Genomic DNA, 18,219 nt, shown 5'->3' with positions numbered 1-18,219 from the left:
AACAGGTACATCCATAGATATAAAACAGTAGACAGGACTTTTTATACCAGCTGGAACCAAATGGCAGCCATGTTGCCTGGGCTCAGAGTCGTATCTTGTCTTGTAATCCTTGTATTTATCTAACAATTCAACTATGACTGTTTTTTTTTTTTTTAAGTAATGAGCATAAGACATCTCTGCCTGAACCAAACATAAACAGACACACTGAGTCAAGAGGCTTTAAGTTTGAGGGAGAAGTGTGCATGCATACAGTAACACAATAATCTAGCACATGCAGAATCTTAGATTTTGGCCAATAGAGGGCGCTAGGGCGCCGCCCTGCCTAGTGGAGAGTGTGTTTTTATTTTTATTTATTTTATTTTAAAAAACTAATATTAACAAAATTACTTATTTAAATATGTAATATATAAACAAAGAAATGGCCCTAAAGCAGAGACGAGTAGCCAATCAGGGACTGTTGCTAGGGCAAGATACGCGCATATCAACGTGAATTTGGCCAATCAGCGTCGTAGAAAGTGATCCCCGAAGGGCGATTCCATTCGGTTAGTCTCGGTGGTCTGTGAGTGATGGAAATGACAATGATGGACGCTGAAACCGCAAACAACTCTGTACGCTCTCTTCTTCAAAATCCGTTCGAGAGGAGAAGTTTAAGTGAAAAATTATGGATTAAAGAAACTGGACCGGATCAGCCAGATATTAAAATCAAGCAACAAGCGAGTGAAAAAGGTAAACCCTACACCAGAGGATTTTCTCGCAACTGGTACACCAGAAAGGCTTGGCTGGCTGGATGTAGCCGTGTAAATGCACTATTTTGCTTCCCGTGTTTACTTTTAAAAACTGCTGGCACGGATACAGCATGGCCCTGTTAAAAACTGAGTTTAGCACAGCACAGCCCCACCTAGAATATTTTGCACCAGCCGCCGCTGGATTTTACAGTGGTCTTTCTACAAGCATGAAAGAAAATGATTAATTTCTATATACAATTACATTTCGATCTTCAGTTTGCCAAACAAGTCTAAAGTTCTGTTATCCAGCCACAGAAAACAGTTTCAAAATAAGAGCACTAAAGGGTTTTGATATGGGTGGTACCTTGATAATATTGACTCAAAACATGGGCTACATTTAGTTTTACCAGAAGCAGTTTACAGTTTGGGGTGGAGGAGCTAAAATTATTTATATAATATATATTTATGGTAAATAGAAGAGGACCAAGAACGGACCCCTGTGGAACACCAGTACAAATGTCAAACGCATGTTTTTTGCAGGATTTGTTTTATTTATATCGCTCAAACTTCATATGTAAGAGCTGTTTTGGGTTCTCTGCATAGCTCATACTGTATACTGCATTTAGCAATGTCTTTTATGTATTTCTACCATCCAGGCAAAATACTTTCATCAGTAGGAAGACATGTTCTCATGCCGTTTAGTTCCCTTCTCTGGTAACATTCATCAGTACACAGTTTTAGGTCCATTATTATGCAAATAAAATGTATCAGCACCAGTGTTCAGTCATCTAGAGCCTTATTTCTTTTAAAGGAAATGAAAAGTATTGAGTCACTTCATTGAAAGTGATATTATGTGGCCACTATTACATTTCACAGCGTTGATCTGTCATGTAGTGGGAGGCAGTGACAGGTCTCTCTGTGAGGTTTCTTGATTACAATGGTAATAAGCCTCACACTGGAGTTAAAGTGTAATGAATGGATGACAGTTTTCACACTTTGTGACAGTCACCTCGGAGAAGCTGGGCTCGGCTTATCGTCTCTGCGGCTGCTGCCCACGAGGTTAAAGAAGCTCACAGCAGACGGACCTCAAACCTGCGGTGGCAGCCGGTCATCTGACCCACTTTCAGCTCGGCGACAGACGCAGTCCAGAGCCACAGTGGCCTTCAGGAAATGTGTTTTTTTTTCCTCTAATCCTCTGGCTTTGAGGTCCATGTAATCAATGTGAGCACCATAGAAGTGCTGGAGGAGAACTGACACAGGTGATTGGTTTAATGCCTTGGCTCAAGCTTCCTTTATGTAATAACAGGCTGTGTGTGAAATCTCCATTATTAACAAAAAGGTGGCTTTGAAGGAGAGGAAATTATGGAGATGATTGTCAAAGTGTGTAATAACTCAAAGTCAGAGTTGATGTTTGATCATTGTTGAAGCATTTTTACTCTTCAAGCAGGCCAATCTGAGAACTCGATATCACAACTGGAAGAACCACCTCATATTAGACACCGTACCAAATTCGAGTGTACTTGATATGAAATAATAAGTGATTATAGCTTCTCCAAAGGAAGTGATGAAAGGCAGGGCAAATAACCGGAGAGGGGGCTCTTTTTAACACACAAAACATTACAGAAGAACTTGTTTAAAGAAAGAGAAAGACAGCTCGAGGGACGTTTAAACCGCCCTCCAGTTCTCAAATAGGGGAGACTAATGATATTCAGTATCTTAGCTCTTAGTTTGGGTCTGATTTTTAGAAATTATATGTCAAAAGTGAAAGAAGGGAAGGATCCTTACTATTATCATCTTGAATAAAGCTACTCCCACCTTTATGGGTCTGAAAACTGCCTTTCTGCCTTTCTGCCTTTGTGAAAGTGAAGAAAAACTTAGCAGAAAGCTCTGCTAAATGATAAATCGTCCGTCTGAAAATGTTCCACCCTAACAAGCAAAAAAGGGGCGAACACTGTCGTGTGTGCTCAGAGACTGAGGCAAGAAGATCAGGCCGAGTGGGGAAGACATGCAGATTAATGTCAGGTCCTCGTGGCAGCGAGTCGCAGCTTTGTTTCTGTCTGTTAACCACCACAAATGGCTGCTGCCCCTGGTGTTGATGATACTGGGCTTATACACTAATGAGACGAAAGGTTTTGTAAAAGATCCAAATCACTCTGGGAGCGACGAGGCGGCTGCATCAGGCAAATACACAGCAAATGAACCACAAAGAGCGCTCTCAGCACAGCAGGAAGGGAATTATAATGTCATTCCTACTTTCAACATCATTACCATTTTCATTGCTCTTTCTGCAGGTCAAGAGCGGGCCTATTGTGTTGTGTCCGGTCTGAATGTGGGAATTTTGAACTCATTACTTAGAGGGGATGAATTTCAAAACATTCATATCATTTCTTCTTTATTATTTATTTCAGAATTTATCCCTTAGACAGTTCTTTTCAAATAAGCCACTTCAGTAAATATTAGGCTCCTCTATGGAGTGTATTTGTGTGTGAAGCGGTCACAGCAGAGCCGTGATGCATCAGTCCTCCAGGACTAGCTGCCAAGGGCTGAATCACCACCATGTAACCGGCCTGGTCAGCGTGCTGCTCGCCGGACCAGAGACGCACACACAAACAGAGAGGGGTTAATACTCCGTTAAACAGAAACACCCACACAGGTGTGCAAACACAGGCACAGAAAGTTTCGACTCTGATTGGTTGGATGACCAGTTGTCAGGTGAGCGAAATGTTTGTTCCGATTAGTTCTGAAATAGTGGATTATTTAGTGAGTGGAACCAGAGAGGTGTGAAGTTGTAGAAGCTGCTGGTCCTGGAAGTGTACCGTCCTGGATAGGGGTGGGACAAAATATCGTTACGGCAATATATCATCGTCCCAATTATCAATAGGCTGGCGCCAAATATCGACATCTTAATTTACAAGTACAGAGTGCTCTTAAGACATTTCCCTGCAGTCACTACTTCATGACTTCTCGTGGGGGCACCTATAACATGAATGAGGGTAACGTAAACTAAAAATTAATGGCTGAAGAAGAAGAAGGAGACAGCGGCGAAAAGAAGTTCAGAGATGCGCCAGCCACTTTCAAGTCCTAATTTGTTTTTACAGTTGTTCTATGGTTCTGTTAATGTAACATTGTATGATTGTCTTGCAATATATCAATTATCACAGAATCGCCGTATCGTGATATTATCAGTTACCCTGTGATTCCCACCCCTACTCCTGGAGGATGTAATGATAATATAGCTTCATGCTATGACCACCAGTTTTCAATATTTTAACTTTGTTACAGAGAAATAAAAAAGTAGAAAATACTTTCTGAAGTACTCCAGCATCTCACCTCCTTAATTTCAACCAGTCGTATGTTATTGATTCCTAATATGCTGAATTTGTTCTTTAGTGTTTCAGGTCCAGCAGAGGACGGCACGAGCTTCTTTTTGAAAAAGCCAAACTACTGAAGAATTTAGCATTTTTCTTGTTTTATGTCGATTGTTTTTATCGGACATTTTGTTGACAACTTTTTAAAACAGAGAATGATCCTGAAAGACTTGGATTTCATTTACACATATGTGTAAATGTCAACTTTTCTCGTACTTTAAGTATGTATCATATCTGTTTGAACTGACTGCAGGCTGCGTACTGTGGACTGTCAGACAGACTAAACGAGTAGCCTCACTCTGGGCTCATAGGTCACTGGATTGATCTTTTTTTTCACATTTTATGCCTCAAATGATCAATTGAAACAGAAAAAATATATTTGAATTAATGTAAGTAATGTATTATTTCACCTCTGGTTGGATTGTGGAAATTGCCCACAGTGCATACAAGAAATAAAGCCGTTAAAATGAAATAACCATGAAAGACCAAATTACTCGGTTACTATAATTGAGGAGGTTTTTCCAAAGAAAAAAAAATACAAGGACTAAGTGAATAAGGGAAAAGCTCATTAGAGGCACGTCTGGGAACGAAGCAACACTTGATTAAAAAAAGATTTGTTTTATACGTAGTCGTACGTTCAGGAGTGCTCTCGCTTACTTTGCAGCAGAGGTGTTCCTCAGGAGTTCGGGGGAAACCCATCCTGAGTAAAGATAACTTTTCCAACCACTTCCTGCTCTTATCTCTCTTCTGGTGCCTCCCTCTTGTAGAGCTGCTGCGACACAGCGTGTCTGCCACAGACTGTGCTGCTGAAGTGTCACTTCACAACACTACAGAGCAGAGCATTACATTTAGGTCCAGGTAGATGACGGCTGGAGTGAATGTACGTCTCGTATTTACCTTCTGAGGTATATAACCATTATGCTGTGAGAGAAAATCACAGACTACGTGTGGCTGTGCAATTATAGAAGTCATGTTTATGTCAAAGTGGTCCGTAACCATCTCGACAGAATTTCAGCGTTTGCAGCGTGTTTTCAAGGTAATGTCAAGGAAGTGTTGTGCAGAACCTGGGGAGCAGGATCCTCCATGATGTCTCATCTTGTGTTCACTGCTGTCGTGTGTGATGGTATCTTGTGTGTGTGTACATGTGTGTGTTGGTGGTAGATCTACAGACGACATTGTAGTCCATATTCCATCATTTCATGAAGACCTTTCCATGCTGGAATCTCACCACCATCCAATGCAGATACACTAAGACAGATACTGTAAAATATGAGGAATGGTATCATGACCTCTGCTGGAATGTTTTTGATGACAGCTCCGAACCTGGAGAGTCACCAGGAGATAAAAGACAGGTTAAACCCATGATAGACAGGAACTGTGGGGGATGACATGCACCAAATGATCGTCAGACCGGAAGTCGAACCTGCGATTAGTCTGTAGCCTCTGTACATGAGGCGCCTGCTCTACCAACTGAGCTGACCCAGAGCCCCAAAAACAACAGAATTAATTGAATTCACTCGTATTGGTCAAAGGCAAAGAAGAACAAAGACCTGTGAAACTGATGCGGACATAAAAACATTGCAGACAAAAAATTTTGTCCATTCATGGTCGTCGTTTAACCGTCTAATTTTCTCGTACTGGAATGTCCACCAGGCAAACTGTCTAGTTGGGGCGGCTGTGGCTCAGTGTCTTTCAGTCGGAAGGTTGGTGGTTCAATCCCCAGCTCCCTCAGTCTACATGTTGAATAGTCCTTGTGCAAGACCCTGAACCCCACATTGCTCCTGGTGGCACACATCAGTGTGCAATAGCGCTTTGAGCGGTCGAAAGACGAGAAAAGCGCTCTATAAGTACAGTCCAAGTTAGAGTAGACTGCCAATATTAAGATTGGGCCGAACAATCAATCGAACAGGTCTACTGAACCGTGTTTCAGGCGTATAGCCTTTGACCTTTTTTAGTAGGAATAGTTTGCTCTGGGATTTGAGCCGCGATTGTTTTGCCGAACGACCACTTCAAGGCTCAGAAGCAAACTTTCAAGAGTTTTCTCCATCACTGTAAAATCTCTTTCAGCACACTTCTGCTGGTACTGCTCTGTTAAATTACTTTTTCCAAGGTCAGGAACTCTTACGGTTGCAGGCATCTAATTCTAGTACTGGATTACATGTTGGCACCCCAATGCCAAAAACAGGCGCTTTGGCTCCGCCCACTACAGTTCTTACTTTTCAGAGCAGCTCTGCTTCTTTTTAAGTATTTCAGAACCTTAATTTTGCCTTGAAATAAGAAAAACAATATAAATCGATTGCTTCCTACTATAGAATTGATTGTCCTTCATATTTGAGGTTATTAACCAACTAAAAGTTGTTTACCACTATTTTATTAACCACTGTGTCCCTGGTAGCACCACCCAGTAAACTGCTGCAGCTCCTGACAGCTGTAGAGCTCCGTGGCTGAGTGCCCTGGTCGGCCTCCAGATTGCTGTTTGATGGCTGCCTGATAGGAAGTTGATTGACTGACTGGCCGGGCTTCCTGAGAGGCCTTAGAGGAGAGGCTCTGACTGGCAGGTCAATCAGCCTCCCCGGCCCCCCTTTGTGGTTATCAATTATCGGCCTTATGCGAAGAGAAACAGTCCTCTCCTTCCTGCTCTGACACGTCCCGACCTTTACCGTCTCCTCAGCCGCTGTCGGGCTCTGCAGACGTAACCTTCTAATGCTGCTGCCGTAGCCCCGGAAAATGACACTGAATCATCTTTAAGGCACCGTTATTAAGAGGTGATATCAAAAGACAATGTGACTAAAGGTCTCCAAGCAATCATTAAGAAATCATTCTCGACATTTCTTCAGCTCATACATGATTTCTCTGCAAGGATGTTGGTGGGATGAAGGCTCACGTTATGATCGTTTGGATAAGTGGACAGTCTGATGTGCCCTCTCTCACTCTTTACCCTTCGTCTTCCTCTTTTAGCTCATGGTGGGGATCATCCAGGCAGCAGAGCTGCCTGCTATGGACATGGGCGGTACATCTGACCCGTACGTAAAGGTCTACCTGCTGCCTGACAAGAAGAAGAAGTTTGAGACCAAGGTCCACAGGAAGACCCTCAACCCTACCTTCAACGAGCAGTTCACCTTCAAGGTACGCCTCACGAGTCGAGTCCACCGAGCAGGGAGCACTTTCGGTTCCACTGACAGTCTGATTTGCATGCAGCCATGAATGCTGGAAAAGGTGTGGAGACAGCAACCAGCTGGCACATTAACAAGCCCCTGACAGAATATCTCTCACACACATGCTGTCACACTCACAAGCACACACTGCGGCTCAATGTGATTGGGATTAACACAGGCAGATGCACCGCTACGCCCTGGCCGTGCCTCGGCTATAATGGATGCATGGCTGTAGCTCAGCTGTGGGGAAAGTTTTGTTAGAGCTCAGGTGTTTGGTGCAACTTAAGCATGACTTCCTGTGATATCCACGTCAATACAAGGTTTATTTATGTGTCTAACACTTGATCCCAAATCTGTGGAAACAAGCAGGACAGGTGATTATAAAGGCCGTCAAGAAAAACAGATGATTGTGTGAGATAATGTCAGGGACGAACCAGGAAGTCTTATCTTGCGCTTTCTTTCTTTGTCCTCTAACATGACATTTCCGTTTAATAAGTTCTGTCCCAAAATTGACGGCAATAAAGGATCACAAGTGCAGCTGGAGGGCCCGTCTCACCTGTCGTTTACCGGTCCCCGGTTATCGGACTGATAAGAGCGTCTGTCACGGCTGTAAGAGTGCTGATTCATTTGGAAACACAATCACGATCTACCCACTCCAGAAACACACGTCTGACTCGGCTTGGCATGTAATTAACTTTGGAAACTTTACTGGATGTCCTGGACAGACGGGAAACTTGGGTGAAGCTTTATTTTGGGTGTATGTGTACCCAAAGTGGACGGGCCCACTGTTCCTTCACCCATCAGTTATGGGGGGACGTGCATTTCTACGTCTCTCTCATCTTTGTCAGATTGCCGAGACATTGACTTGTTAATCACAAGGCAGCCACGCCCCAAAGCATATCCTGCTTTATGTTGTATTTTAATCTAAAACTAGCGATTCAGTTCATAAATTAATTTGGAAAATATTTACTGAAGGACTAAATCAAGTGAGAATTAGGATAATTTTCTCATTAGCCGTTTCCCACTGGTCAAAAAACATGCTAACACTCAGCTTTTTTGCTTAATGGAAAAGGCTACAATCGGCCTTCAGACCCGGGTCAAATGACTCTGCAGTAGACCCGGCATTGATGGGAACACAAAACCCGGGTCGACGCGCTAATCTCCGCCCCCTCTCCGGCGCGATGCTATGCTCCGTCGGTAACTTCTGCGACTCCTTGTCATCTCAGCTACAAATTCCGCCCGTCTCCGTCGGAGCAGCGCTCGAACATCGTTCCACACCGAGTTTGATACACAGACTGAATGATTAATAGATACAATAAAGACCTAACCACCGTAACATCTTCACTGTTTACTAACGATGTCTCCGGCCTGTTTGTGTGAAAAAGAGTCGACTCCACTGGCAATGGGAAAAGAGACAATCGGCTTCTATACGCGGGGACTTCTTGGGTCTCAAAAACCTGCACCAACGCGCTAATTTCAGTGGGAAAAGGGTAACAGACATGTATAGACTTGTATACAATCTGAATTCTTCTTGGAACTAGTGGAGCCGCCCCCTGCTGGCCGTTAAAATAATGCAGATTTAAACTTCTGCATTTCCTTTACTTTCAGACCTGGAGGCTACGTCTATGTCATTTAAACAGTCTATGAACCTTGTGCAAAAAAACAACAAAAGCCACGTCTTACCTCATTTGAATCAACAACAACTGAACATAATGAGCTTTACACAGCTAAGAGTCTCAGTCATCCAGGTCAGGGTAATTCAACGCTTCATCCAAAAGGGCAAGTTCTTGAAGCTTCACCTCTCTGGTAACGAGCGTTCTCTTAACACCAGAGGATGCTAACAACGCTCGTTGCTATTATGTCAACAGGCCAGGTCCCCTTGATTCTATTAGCATACTAGTGACTTACAGAGGCTTATATTTCTAGCTCCGTCCACCAGCCAGTTTAGAACTGAAGAAGCCTTTCGGATGAGAGGTGAAACGACTTCAAGAACTTCAACCAGTCCAGATGCCTTTGGATTTAGCTTAAAACATAAGAGTTATTGCGAGTCTGGATGACAGATATTCTAAATAAACTTGTCATAGTTTAAATGATGTGCTTTCAACAAATTAACAGGGTTTCCCCTGTAGTTTTCTCTGGAGCAGCATCTCCAGACGCTCAGGGACTGTAGCAGGTTGCGTACAACTCGAAGTGTTAGCTTAGCCTGCTAACTTAAAGTGTATAGAATCAGTGGACATATAAATATAAGAAAGAAGAGTTTTTAAAACCCTTCTATGTTACTTAAAAATATTCAGCCCGTCCTCAGCTTTCATTATATGCTAACTAGCTAACGCTAAGACAAACATTCATCATATCAACAGTCGTTTTTCCGAACGCTTCCTCTTTCTAGTGGAGCAAAAGAGGGAATACTCACGAGCTACAAGTCCAAAGGTCGCCTCAGCGTGTTCATTAATACTTCGCCTCGTGTGTCTGCCTTTAGACGAGCTCCAGATTGATACTAATGGTGTTTTCCTTTCAATGACACGGCAACCTCTTCAACAGCACTCCTGTCAGCTGTGTGGGCCGCAGTCAGTCCGTGTGTTTATCTCCCGCCCTGTCAGGAAAAGTGACACCGGCGTTCTCATTGAATAAATAAAAGCAGACAGATACAACCTGGATGTCGGACTGTCTTTAGAAACGTATGCTGCTGATAAAACCGGTCATATTGGGCGAGTCATCCAAGAACCGGAGCCTTTATACGCCCCTAATGTGACAGCGCGTGTTACTGTTGTTGTCCTCCTCAGGTCCCCTACGTGGAGCTCGGTGGAAAGACCCTGGTAATGACGGTATACGATTTTGACCGCTTCTCCAAACACGATGCCATCGGCGACATCAAGGTGCCCATGAACAAGGTGGACTTCAGCCACGTAACGGAGGAGTGGCGGGACCTGCAGAGCGCTGAGAAGGAGGAGGTGAGAGTCCAATCACTCGGTGTAAAATGTGTTTATGTGTTTATGTTGCTGTTTGCATAAGTGATATCGCAGTGATTGTTTTCTGTGTTCAGCCAGCTGTTTGAGCTCGAACCACAAATGTGTTCGCGTGGCCGGAGTAATCCATCTCCCCTGGAAATGTCACTTAATCAGATGTCCACACTTCCCCTTCAATTAATAGAAGTGTGCCTTTCCAGGCAACAGTTCAGGAGATTCAATTTTCATGGTAAATGTCACGGCATATAGCACATGTTGCCAGGGGAACCTCATTTTTAGCATTACGTGGGTTTGATTTAAAGGTTAATTATAACGGTGTCGAACGGCGGCTGGTGTTGTTTGAGTTGAAGGGCATCAGTATACTTCCTGGGCGTCTTGTCGCACAGCTGCACCTGATCGTTTTTTACGCACGGCTTGAGACACCGCGGCGAGGAGCGGAGAGCCGTGCAGAGGCAGAGGTCGAGCAGGGAAAATGCTACGACACCTTCCTGCTGATGGAAACTATTGACACCTTTTATCATTACAGTTCATAATTAAACGCTCTTATCGCGATCCGGCACACTCCAACAGTAATTGGGAGTACGTAGAAGTGACAGCTCGTGGATCCAATTTTTCTACAACCTTTGAGATCATTCGAAATGTCAGGGTGGTTTCAGAGCCGCGTTACAAAGTGTCTGCCTGTGTAGCTGCAAATTACACCTGCCAGAGTGAGAAGCAATCCATCGTCTCGACAGCTCGGCAATCGTACCAATTAATGATGGCAAACAAAAGTATTTCTTTAACAGTAAGTCTGGAGGTTAAAAGAGACGTTTGAAAGTGTTTTTATGAAGTGTTTAAACAATAAGAATAAGAATCATTAGAATAGTATAATTTCCTGAATGGGGAACTTGTAGCAGATATATTTGATAGCATTAAAAGGTTATTTTAAAAATGGTGGCATGTGCTGTTTTTATGGGCAGTTAACAGTGTGTTGAAAGTTGGGATGGGCATGGAAGGAAGATTCCTCTCCCCGCGTTTCATGTCAAAGTGTGCACCGAAAAAACTCCATAAAACACGGGGCATAATAAATTGTGCATCTTCCCTAAACAACGAAACAGACACAGATCATGCCTGTCATACTGTGCAGAGTGTTTGTAGATTTATGATATGCTACTTTTACCTTTCAAAGCAGAGCTCTTTGACGGCTGCAGAAGTCTCCGGTTCTGAATCTCAAAGCGTTTTTTCCGGCACCTCGCACTAATGCTTTCTTCTTCTTTTGCTATTTAATGGTGGTTTAATTATTACTATCACTATGATTATATTATTACAATTGTTATGTTACGATCACCATTATCAATATCATTATTATTCCATGTTCTTCTGTTTATCTTTCTCCACCTGGCTCCATGTTTAATAATGACACAGCAGCGTGTTGTCTTCATGTTCTGGTGTGATCGTATCAGCGTCTTGTCTTGTAGTTGGTTGTTAATGTCGCTCTTGTCTTGCGTTGTTGTTGTATATTGTTTGTTTTTGCACAATTAAAAATAAATACATATTTAATGGCGGTTAAACAGCTTTCAGATGCGCTGCAGCCACCGTCTGGCGGGAGTACAGCACTACAACCAGCCGCTGGTAAAAACAATGAAAACAAACAATTTTTTATGCATTAATGACTATTCGAATATTCAAAATTCATGACCCATCCCTGGTTGAAAGTAATGTTAACAATAAAAATAATAATAAAGCTCATTTATTCATAAAGAACCTTCTTATATTGCAGTATGACTCTTACCACCTTTCATATCTTCATACTGTTTCTCTTGGAATGTCTCCCTTATGTGAGACGTTGTCAGGCAGATAGAGACAGCGTCACTGCTGTTTTAAAACTTACTGTTGGGCAACAAATAATTCTGAAAGTAAGAAGATAATTATGGCCATGTAAATAAAACAAGATATGACAACAAATGGTGCAAAATGTTCTCTATGAGCTCTGCAAAGTTTGACGTCTTCGAACTTAAATTTGAAAACATATAATCAGTATAAAGTCTCCAACCTCGGGGACGGGACCCTTGCTAGGAGTCACAAGATGAATTCTAATTTAAGAGATAAGTAGGATGTGTTTTTGCCATGTGTTGCCTGTTTGTTGGGATTTTATTCAGCAGAGTAGAGATATTAAGAAATGGGGGAATTACAGGGTGCAGCTACCCACAGAGGATGCCTGTGTTCAGGGTCAGCTCCTTAAAATCCGAGGTCACTCAAAAAGTACATGTTTCTCCTGGAGGAAAATTGCTATTTTCCAGACTGATTTTTATTTTATTCTTCAACCAGCGGACACTCTGACCTCCTCAGGCCTGCTGAAATATTCAAATGAAGGAGGAAGAGTCCGTCTTTGGCTTAGCTGTTCAACAACTCTTGTGAACCCTGGTGCAACCTGTAGCCCTTTTTACACTCCCAGTTCACGGCTGGATCATTACCCCTCTGTTACGTTCCGTCTTCTATGTAGAACGCACAGAGGCGTAAAGGTGAGGCGAAGTCGTTCCATCTCTGAGCCGGCATCGGAGGTGGTAACAGAGGCGAACAGCGCCATGCGTGTGTATTTGAAGCAAACACTTTTTCTTTACACCTCGTGCTTCCGCAACGCCGGAATGCTTTTTAAAAACACGCAGTGTGGCAGCGTTGCTTGGATGTAAAATGACAAAGGTGGCATGAGGACGGAGCAGCAGTGTAAACCGGGCTCGTGGTCAGGTGTCAGAAGTAGACCGAAGATGAAGATTTGAAGCTGCTGGATTTAAAAAGAGCTCTCTAAGGACTCAGCATGGGGGCGTCCGCCTCTACTCCAGGTATAAATCTTTAAACAGGTCGCTCAGTGAAAGGAAGCAGAATGAATAAAACTCTCAGGTTACACAATCCTCTTTACCTTGAGGTCAAATATAAAGTAGCGGGCTCCATAAATGCCCTTTAAGTAGAAAAAGCAGCTGCTGGCCTCTTACAGCTTACAGAGGCGGCTCACTGCTCTTTGATGGACGTAATTAGCCGTCACTCCTTCTCTCGCTGGCCGTCGAGGGAGTGTGCAGTTGTTGATTAAAGCCAGGTCCTCGTCATCAGACTGTTCAATCGTTGGTTGTGTAGAGACACAGTCAACGTAATGGATGATGAATAGGTGGGGACCTTTCACAGTACAAAACACATGGAAACCGCTTCCAGCACTCTGACTCCGCGTGAGGAAATAGACCCTGATTGGAGCGTGATGAAGGACTCCTGAAATAAAACAAGAGTCGATTTTCAGGTCCGGTTTGCCTCTGATTTATAATCTTCGCTCGAAATGGCCCACACGTAACGCAGGTGTGACCCGAGCGGGAGTTATTGACTGTCTGCTGCTCCTGTTGATAAGGGATATGGAAGGAATACGACTCGCTCTGCGCTCTGTGCATGATAATGAGGCTGTGCTGTGATGGTGATTTGTGTGAAACAGTGAAGTGATTGCAGCCAGTCGGTACTTTTCCAGCAAAGCGCTGAGTGACAAACAAAAGTGGGAGCCGATATTAGAAGGAATTCAAAGCAAAACAAGAGAACAGATCGACGGAGGAAGATGGAAACATGCGAGAGTTTCTGTGATGATTGAATAAGACTCTGACGATGTGACTCAGATGGGCAGAAGGATTTCATCTGACAATCTCTGTCTCTTTTTGGCACGGTGCAGGACACACTGTTTTTACACCTGCTGCGTTTTAACCTTGATCGTTTAGTTGGTTTAGTTGGCTACTCGGTCGTACAGTCGTCCCAGCTGGAAGAACGTTCTGAGAATGTTACGTGCGATGTTCTGGTGATGTTTTGAGCGGGACGGTTTCATATTGGTTCCCAGAATGTTCCTTTTAATAGCAGGAGAACGTTCTCAGGAAGCTGCAGTGAGAATGTTCAAATCACAGTTCAGGAACGTTTTATAAATCACGTTCTGATAGTTCAGGCCTCAATAACATCCTGAAAATATCCTCAAGCGTTGCAGATAAAACGTTAAGTTTAAGTGATAAACATCCTTAAAACGATCTTTGAATGTTAGATTAAAAACGTTTTAATTGGAGCTCGTAGGTAATGTTAGCTGATGGTATGGGAACGTTCCCTGCTAGCTGGGGTTAGCTCTGTCACCTCACAGGTAGAAGGTTCCTGGTTTGAATCCTGGTTTGGACGTAGTGTGGATTGTTCTCCCCGTGTGTGCGTGGGTTCCCTCCGGGTACCGGGAAATAATTGAAGATAGAATGAACCTACTGTATGTAATGGATAAGTAATGTGTATGTATGTAATAAGAGCTAAGTATAAGAAATGATAGCATAACAACAGAGTGAAGTTAAAAACTGTTGGATTGTAAGAGTTTAAACATACGCTTGAGTTTAAATAAGAAGTCTATTTTCTTTACTTTTACAGGAAAATGTCAGACTGCAGAATAAGTTGTGCGATGATCTTTTCACTCAGATTTGATGCACTCAGTTGTGTGTTCTTCATTAAATAAAACATGGGGCGCTGGTTCAGCTCAGTTGGTAGAGCAGGCGCTCCGTGTACAGAGGCTACAGGCCTCAATTGCAGGTTCGACTCCCGGCCCAGCCGATCATTTGGTGCATGTCATCCCCCCACTCTCTGCTCCCCACATTTACATTTGCTGTCCTATCACGTAAAGGCAACACCAGAAAAATAAAATAAAAATAACAGTCTTAAAATAAGATTCTAAAACATCACAATATATTGAGTTATAACTCTTTATCATGATATGTTTCATATCGCCATATTCTTGCTAATACATCACCCTTTCAGTTGTTGCAGCTGCCTGAAATTTAAATTAGATTCTAATTAAGTTCATTAATAGTTCATTTAATTAGTCAGCAACATTTGGAGATTGTCATGAAAGAAATAGTTACAGCCCAATAATAATAATAATATTATAAATCAGTGAGTTTCTCACTTCAGAAAAAAAAACAGCTGAAAAACAAACATTGTGTTTGTGTTTGTGTTGATTTTTTTCCCTCTACTTTATTCTGAATGGATTTTTCCACTTGTACAATAAGACCGAAGACAGCCGGCTCACGAGATGACTAACCTTGTTAACAGCTTGTCCTGCCAACGGATCAGCAGGCCATTTTAAACACACAGAATATCAGTTCAATGTTTTCATATTGGTCTCCAAAAAAGTCAAAGTCATAAAAACTGCTTCTTTTCGAGTTAATGATTTGAAAGAAGAGTGCAGCAGAGTTTCTCCTGAATGTTCCTGATGAACTAGAGCAAAGATCAGTGTGTGTTATATGTTCGAGAGTAATCTGCATAAACATGGAAGCACTTAAAGCAGCTTTAAAAACATGCTTCTGTCACTTATGTAAATGTTATGCATATACTGGACACTGTCATTACTGTAAACAAATCTATAACCACGTGTCAGTGCACTTTAACACCATTTAACTTGCAGCTTTTGTCAACCTTCCTGTACGTGGTGAGCAGGAGCAAATAAACATGTTAAAAAGGCAAGCTAAAGCTCCACTGAATAATTTCTAATGTTCTTTGGAAGAGTCTGTTTTTCCCTCTGAGTGAGCATCTGCTGCGAGCATGCCATGCAGTAAATTTGGATTCAGTGTGTCGCTGCTAAAACCGTTTCTCACCTTCTGCCTTGTCCAACAGCAAGAGAAGCTGGGCGATATCTGCTTCTCCCTGCGATACGTTCCCACCGCTGGCAAGCTGACCGTGGTCATCCTGGAGGCCAAGAACCTGAAGAAAATGGACGTGGGAGGCTTGTCAGGTGAGGAGAACTGTAATGGCGTGTGTGGATGCCACTGACTTTCCCTCTGACAGGCCTTTTGTCTGTGATTACACATGCACTGCAGCACACACTTTGCCTCTCCTACAAGTTTTATTTACTTTAACAACCACCCAAACACATCACCTCTCACACAGATGCTGAAGGAACTGCACTTTTCAGGCCAACAACTGTGTAAAAGACACACTAAGAGTCGTCGCATGCACTGATAAAGGCGAGAAAAGAATGAAGTAGAAGGAATGAAGCGTGTTCCTCCTGCTGTGTGGCTCCAACAATGCTCTCATGTAGCATTAAGATCAATAGATGACATTTCTCACAATACAGTCGAGGCTGAATAGCGCCTCTAATGTCATGGTAACAGAATGTGCCGCCTGTGAGGGCAGGAAAGGGTTGGAGATCCTCACACATGCAAACACACACAGCTTCACGACTAGAGTATACACGAGCAACACAAGGCCGGCCAGCGTTTAAAGGACTGATGACTCATTAAGGGACACAAACAAAGCTTCTTAAGTCTCCGCCACCGTCCCAGGATGCTCCCAAACCCACCGTGGCTTCACGGTGCTTCATCACAAAAGTTTTTATGTCGTTGTGTGAAGCGAAAATGAAGAAATCTCATTTTGTGAAACTGTTTATTTCCTGTGGGGGAAAGTCAGCGATGTGGGTAAATGTGCATAGCAGAGCCAGCTGTGTGCACATTACAGATTTAGATCCAAACACACCTTAATCGCTCGACAATAGGCAGACAGAGCGCCGTTTATCCTGGAATGGGTTTTGGAAACAAAGACTTCTGAAAGTTATATTTTTCTCCCTATAAAAGTTTTCTCTTTTAAAATCTGTTCCTGTGGACGTTTAAAGAAATAATCTCGAAGACTTTCATGTAAATAAATGTCTGTTCAGTCTCTATATATCGCTGAATGAGGAAACACAATGGTGATTGAGCCGATGGCCCACTGATGAAAGCCTTTGCATTTGCAGTATTACAGACTGGGTGTCCATAATACTGCAAGCGGCGCCCAGTAAGTGACGCGTCCATCAGCCAGCAGTGGTTGGTCTGCCAGAGAGGGTAGGCGGAGCTAAGCGGCTGCTTTTCCGCTCTCTGCAAGTGTTGCGAGTAAACAGTAATCTACTATGGCTGAACAAACAAAGAAAAGATGGATGACTACAGATACAACTTCAACAAGAAGTGAAAATCCAAAGAAAAAGAAACAAACTCACGCTCAGATGAAGCAAACAGTCTGAAAGGAAAGCGACCGTCAGCGAGGAAAATCAAGAGTTACAACCGGAGCCAACCGTGGACGTCACACATGCAGCACTGTCTGGATATCTGGGAAGTGTGCTCCCGCAATTATCGTTTATCGCCACAGGTGCTTTTTCTTTGGCTCATTTAATTGACTCTTTAGGGGGTTTTTTTTTGGTTGGACTCTTTGCAAAGTGTGCTTTTAATATTATTTTTTGCTGGCCTTAACAGACTTCATTATCTCCTCCTCTTTTGATGCCTTAAAGAGCCGAAGCTTGTGTATTGTTTTACTGCATATTAAATATTTAGAGTGGAAGCAGATGGACGGCGCAAGTTAATGCATCAACATAAAGAGTGGTTTACAATTTTGGAGTACCGTTCAGCAGATATGACGTGTTCACATTCTTTATTCATACAAAAATGCAGCATAATAACGAACTAATGAGGTTGAGGTGTTTTATAAATTACTTAAAGCTCCTGTGAGGAGTTTTTCACTGGTTATGAAAGAGACAGAAATTAATTCTGATGACTCCATATGAGCTACAAGAGCAAACCAGACCATCAGCGTCAAGGGCGGTTATTTCTATATAGTTATTTTTAATGCCTGAAACTGCTGGCGGGGGGGTAGCTGTCAGATGAAGCGATTAACTGCACGCAGCCAGGGCAAAAATTTAAAGTGAGTGATACATATGACTTTTTTGATATTGTTAAAAACCACCACTTAAGCATGCACAGAACAAAATCAGCAAAGAGATGAGAGGTCCGGCTTTGTCCACAGGGGGCGCCAAAATCAACACGAACCGTTCCTCACAGGAGCTTTGAACAAACACGTCTGTGTTTCAGTTTGACTTTAATTCTCTGGTTAGTATTTGTAGTTTTTAAATGTACTCTATGAATACAAAGGTCTTCCTTGATTGGACAGTATGTGATGAAACGCAGGCCGACAAATTGACACAGAGCCCGACATGTACACGCTCAGAATCCAAACTACA

The 18,219-nt window shown here is 42.8% G+C and overlaps 1 protein-coding gene across 4 annotated transcripts in view; it reads left to right on the top strand.

Moving 5' to 3' along the window:
- syt1a (synaptotagmin Ia) overlaps positions 1–18,219 on the top strand; it is a 178,489-nt gene that overhangs the window by 145,082 nt on the left and 15,188 nt on the right. For all 4 annotated transcript variants that reach the window (XM_069670820.1, XM_069670818.1, XM_069670821.1 and 1 more), the window contains 3 exons: positions 7,052–7,219; positions 10,032–10,199; positions 15,852–15,969. In XM_069670820.1, coding sequence (XP_069526921.1) covers positions 7,052–7,219; positions 10,032–10,199; positions 15,852–15,969 — 454 coding nt within the window. The remainder of the gene's footprint in view (positions 1–7,051; positions 7,220–10,031; positions 10,200–15,851; positions 15,970–18,219) is intronic.

Source organism: Semicossyphus pulcher, unplaced genomic scaffold, assembly GCF_022749685.1.
Source record: "Semicossyphus pulcher isolate SPU_LCO1_2020_fin unplaced genomic scaffold, fSemPul1.0.p SCAF_20, whole genome shotgun sequence".
In the NCBI taxonomy this organism is placed as follows: Eukaryota; Metazoa; Chordata; class Actinopteri; order Labriformes; family Labridae; genus Semicossyphus; species Semicossyphus pulcher.
Note: the sequence above shows the minus strand (reverse complement) of the source record. Positions and strands in the feature narration are given on the sequence as shown.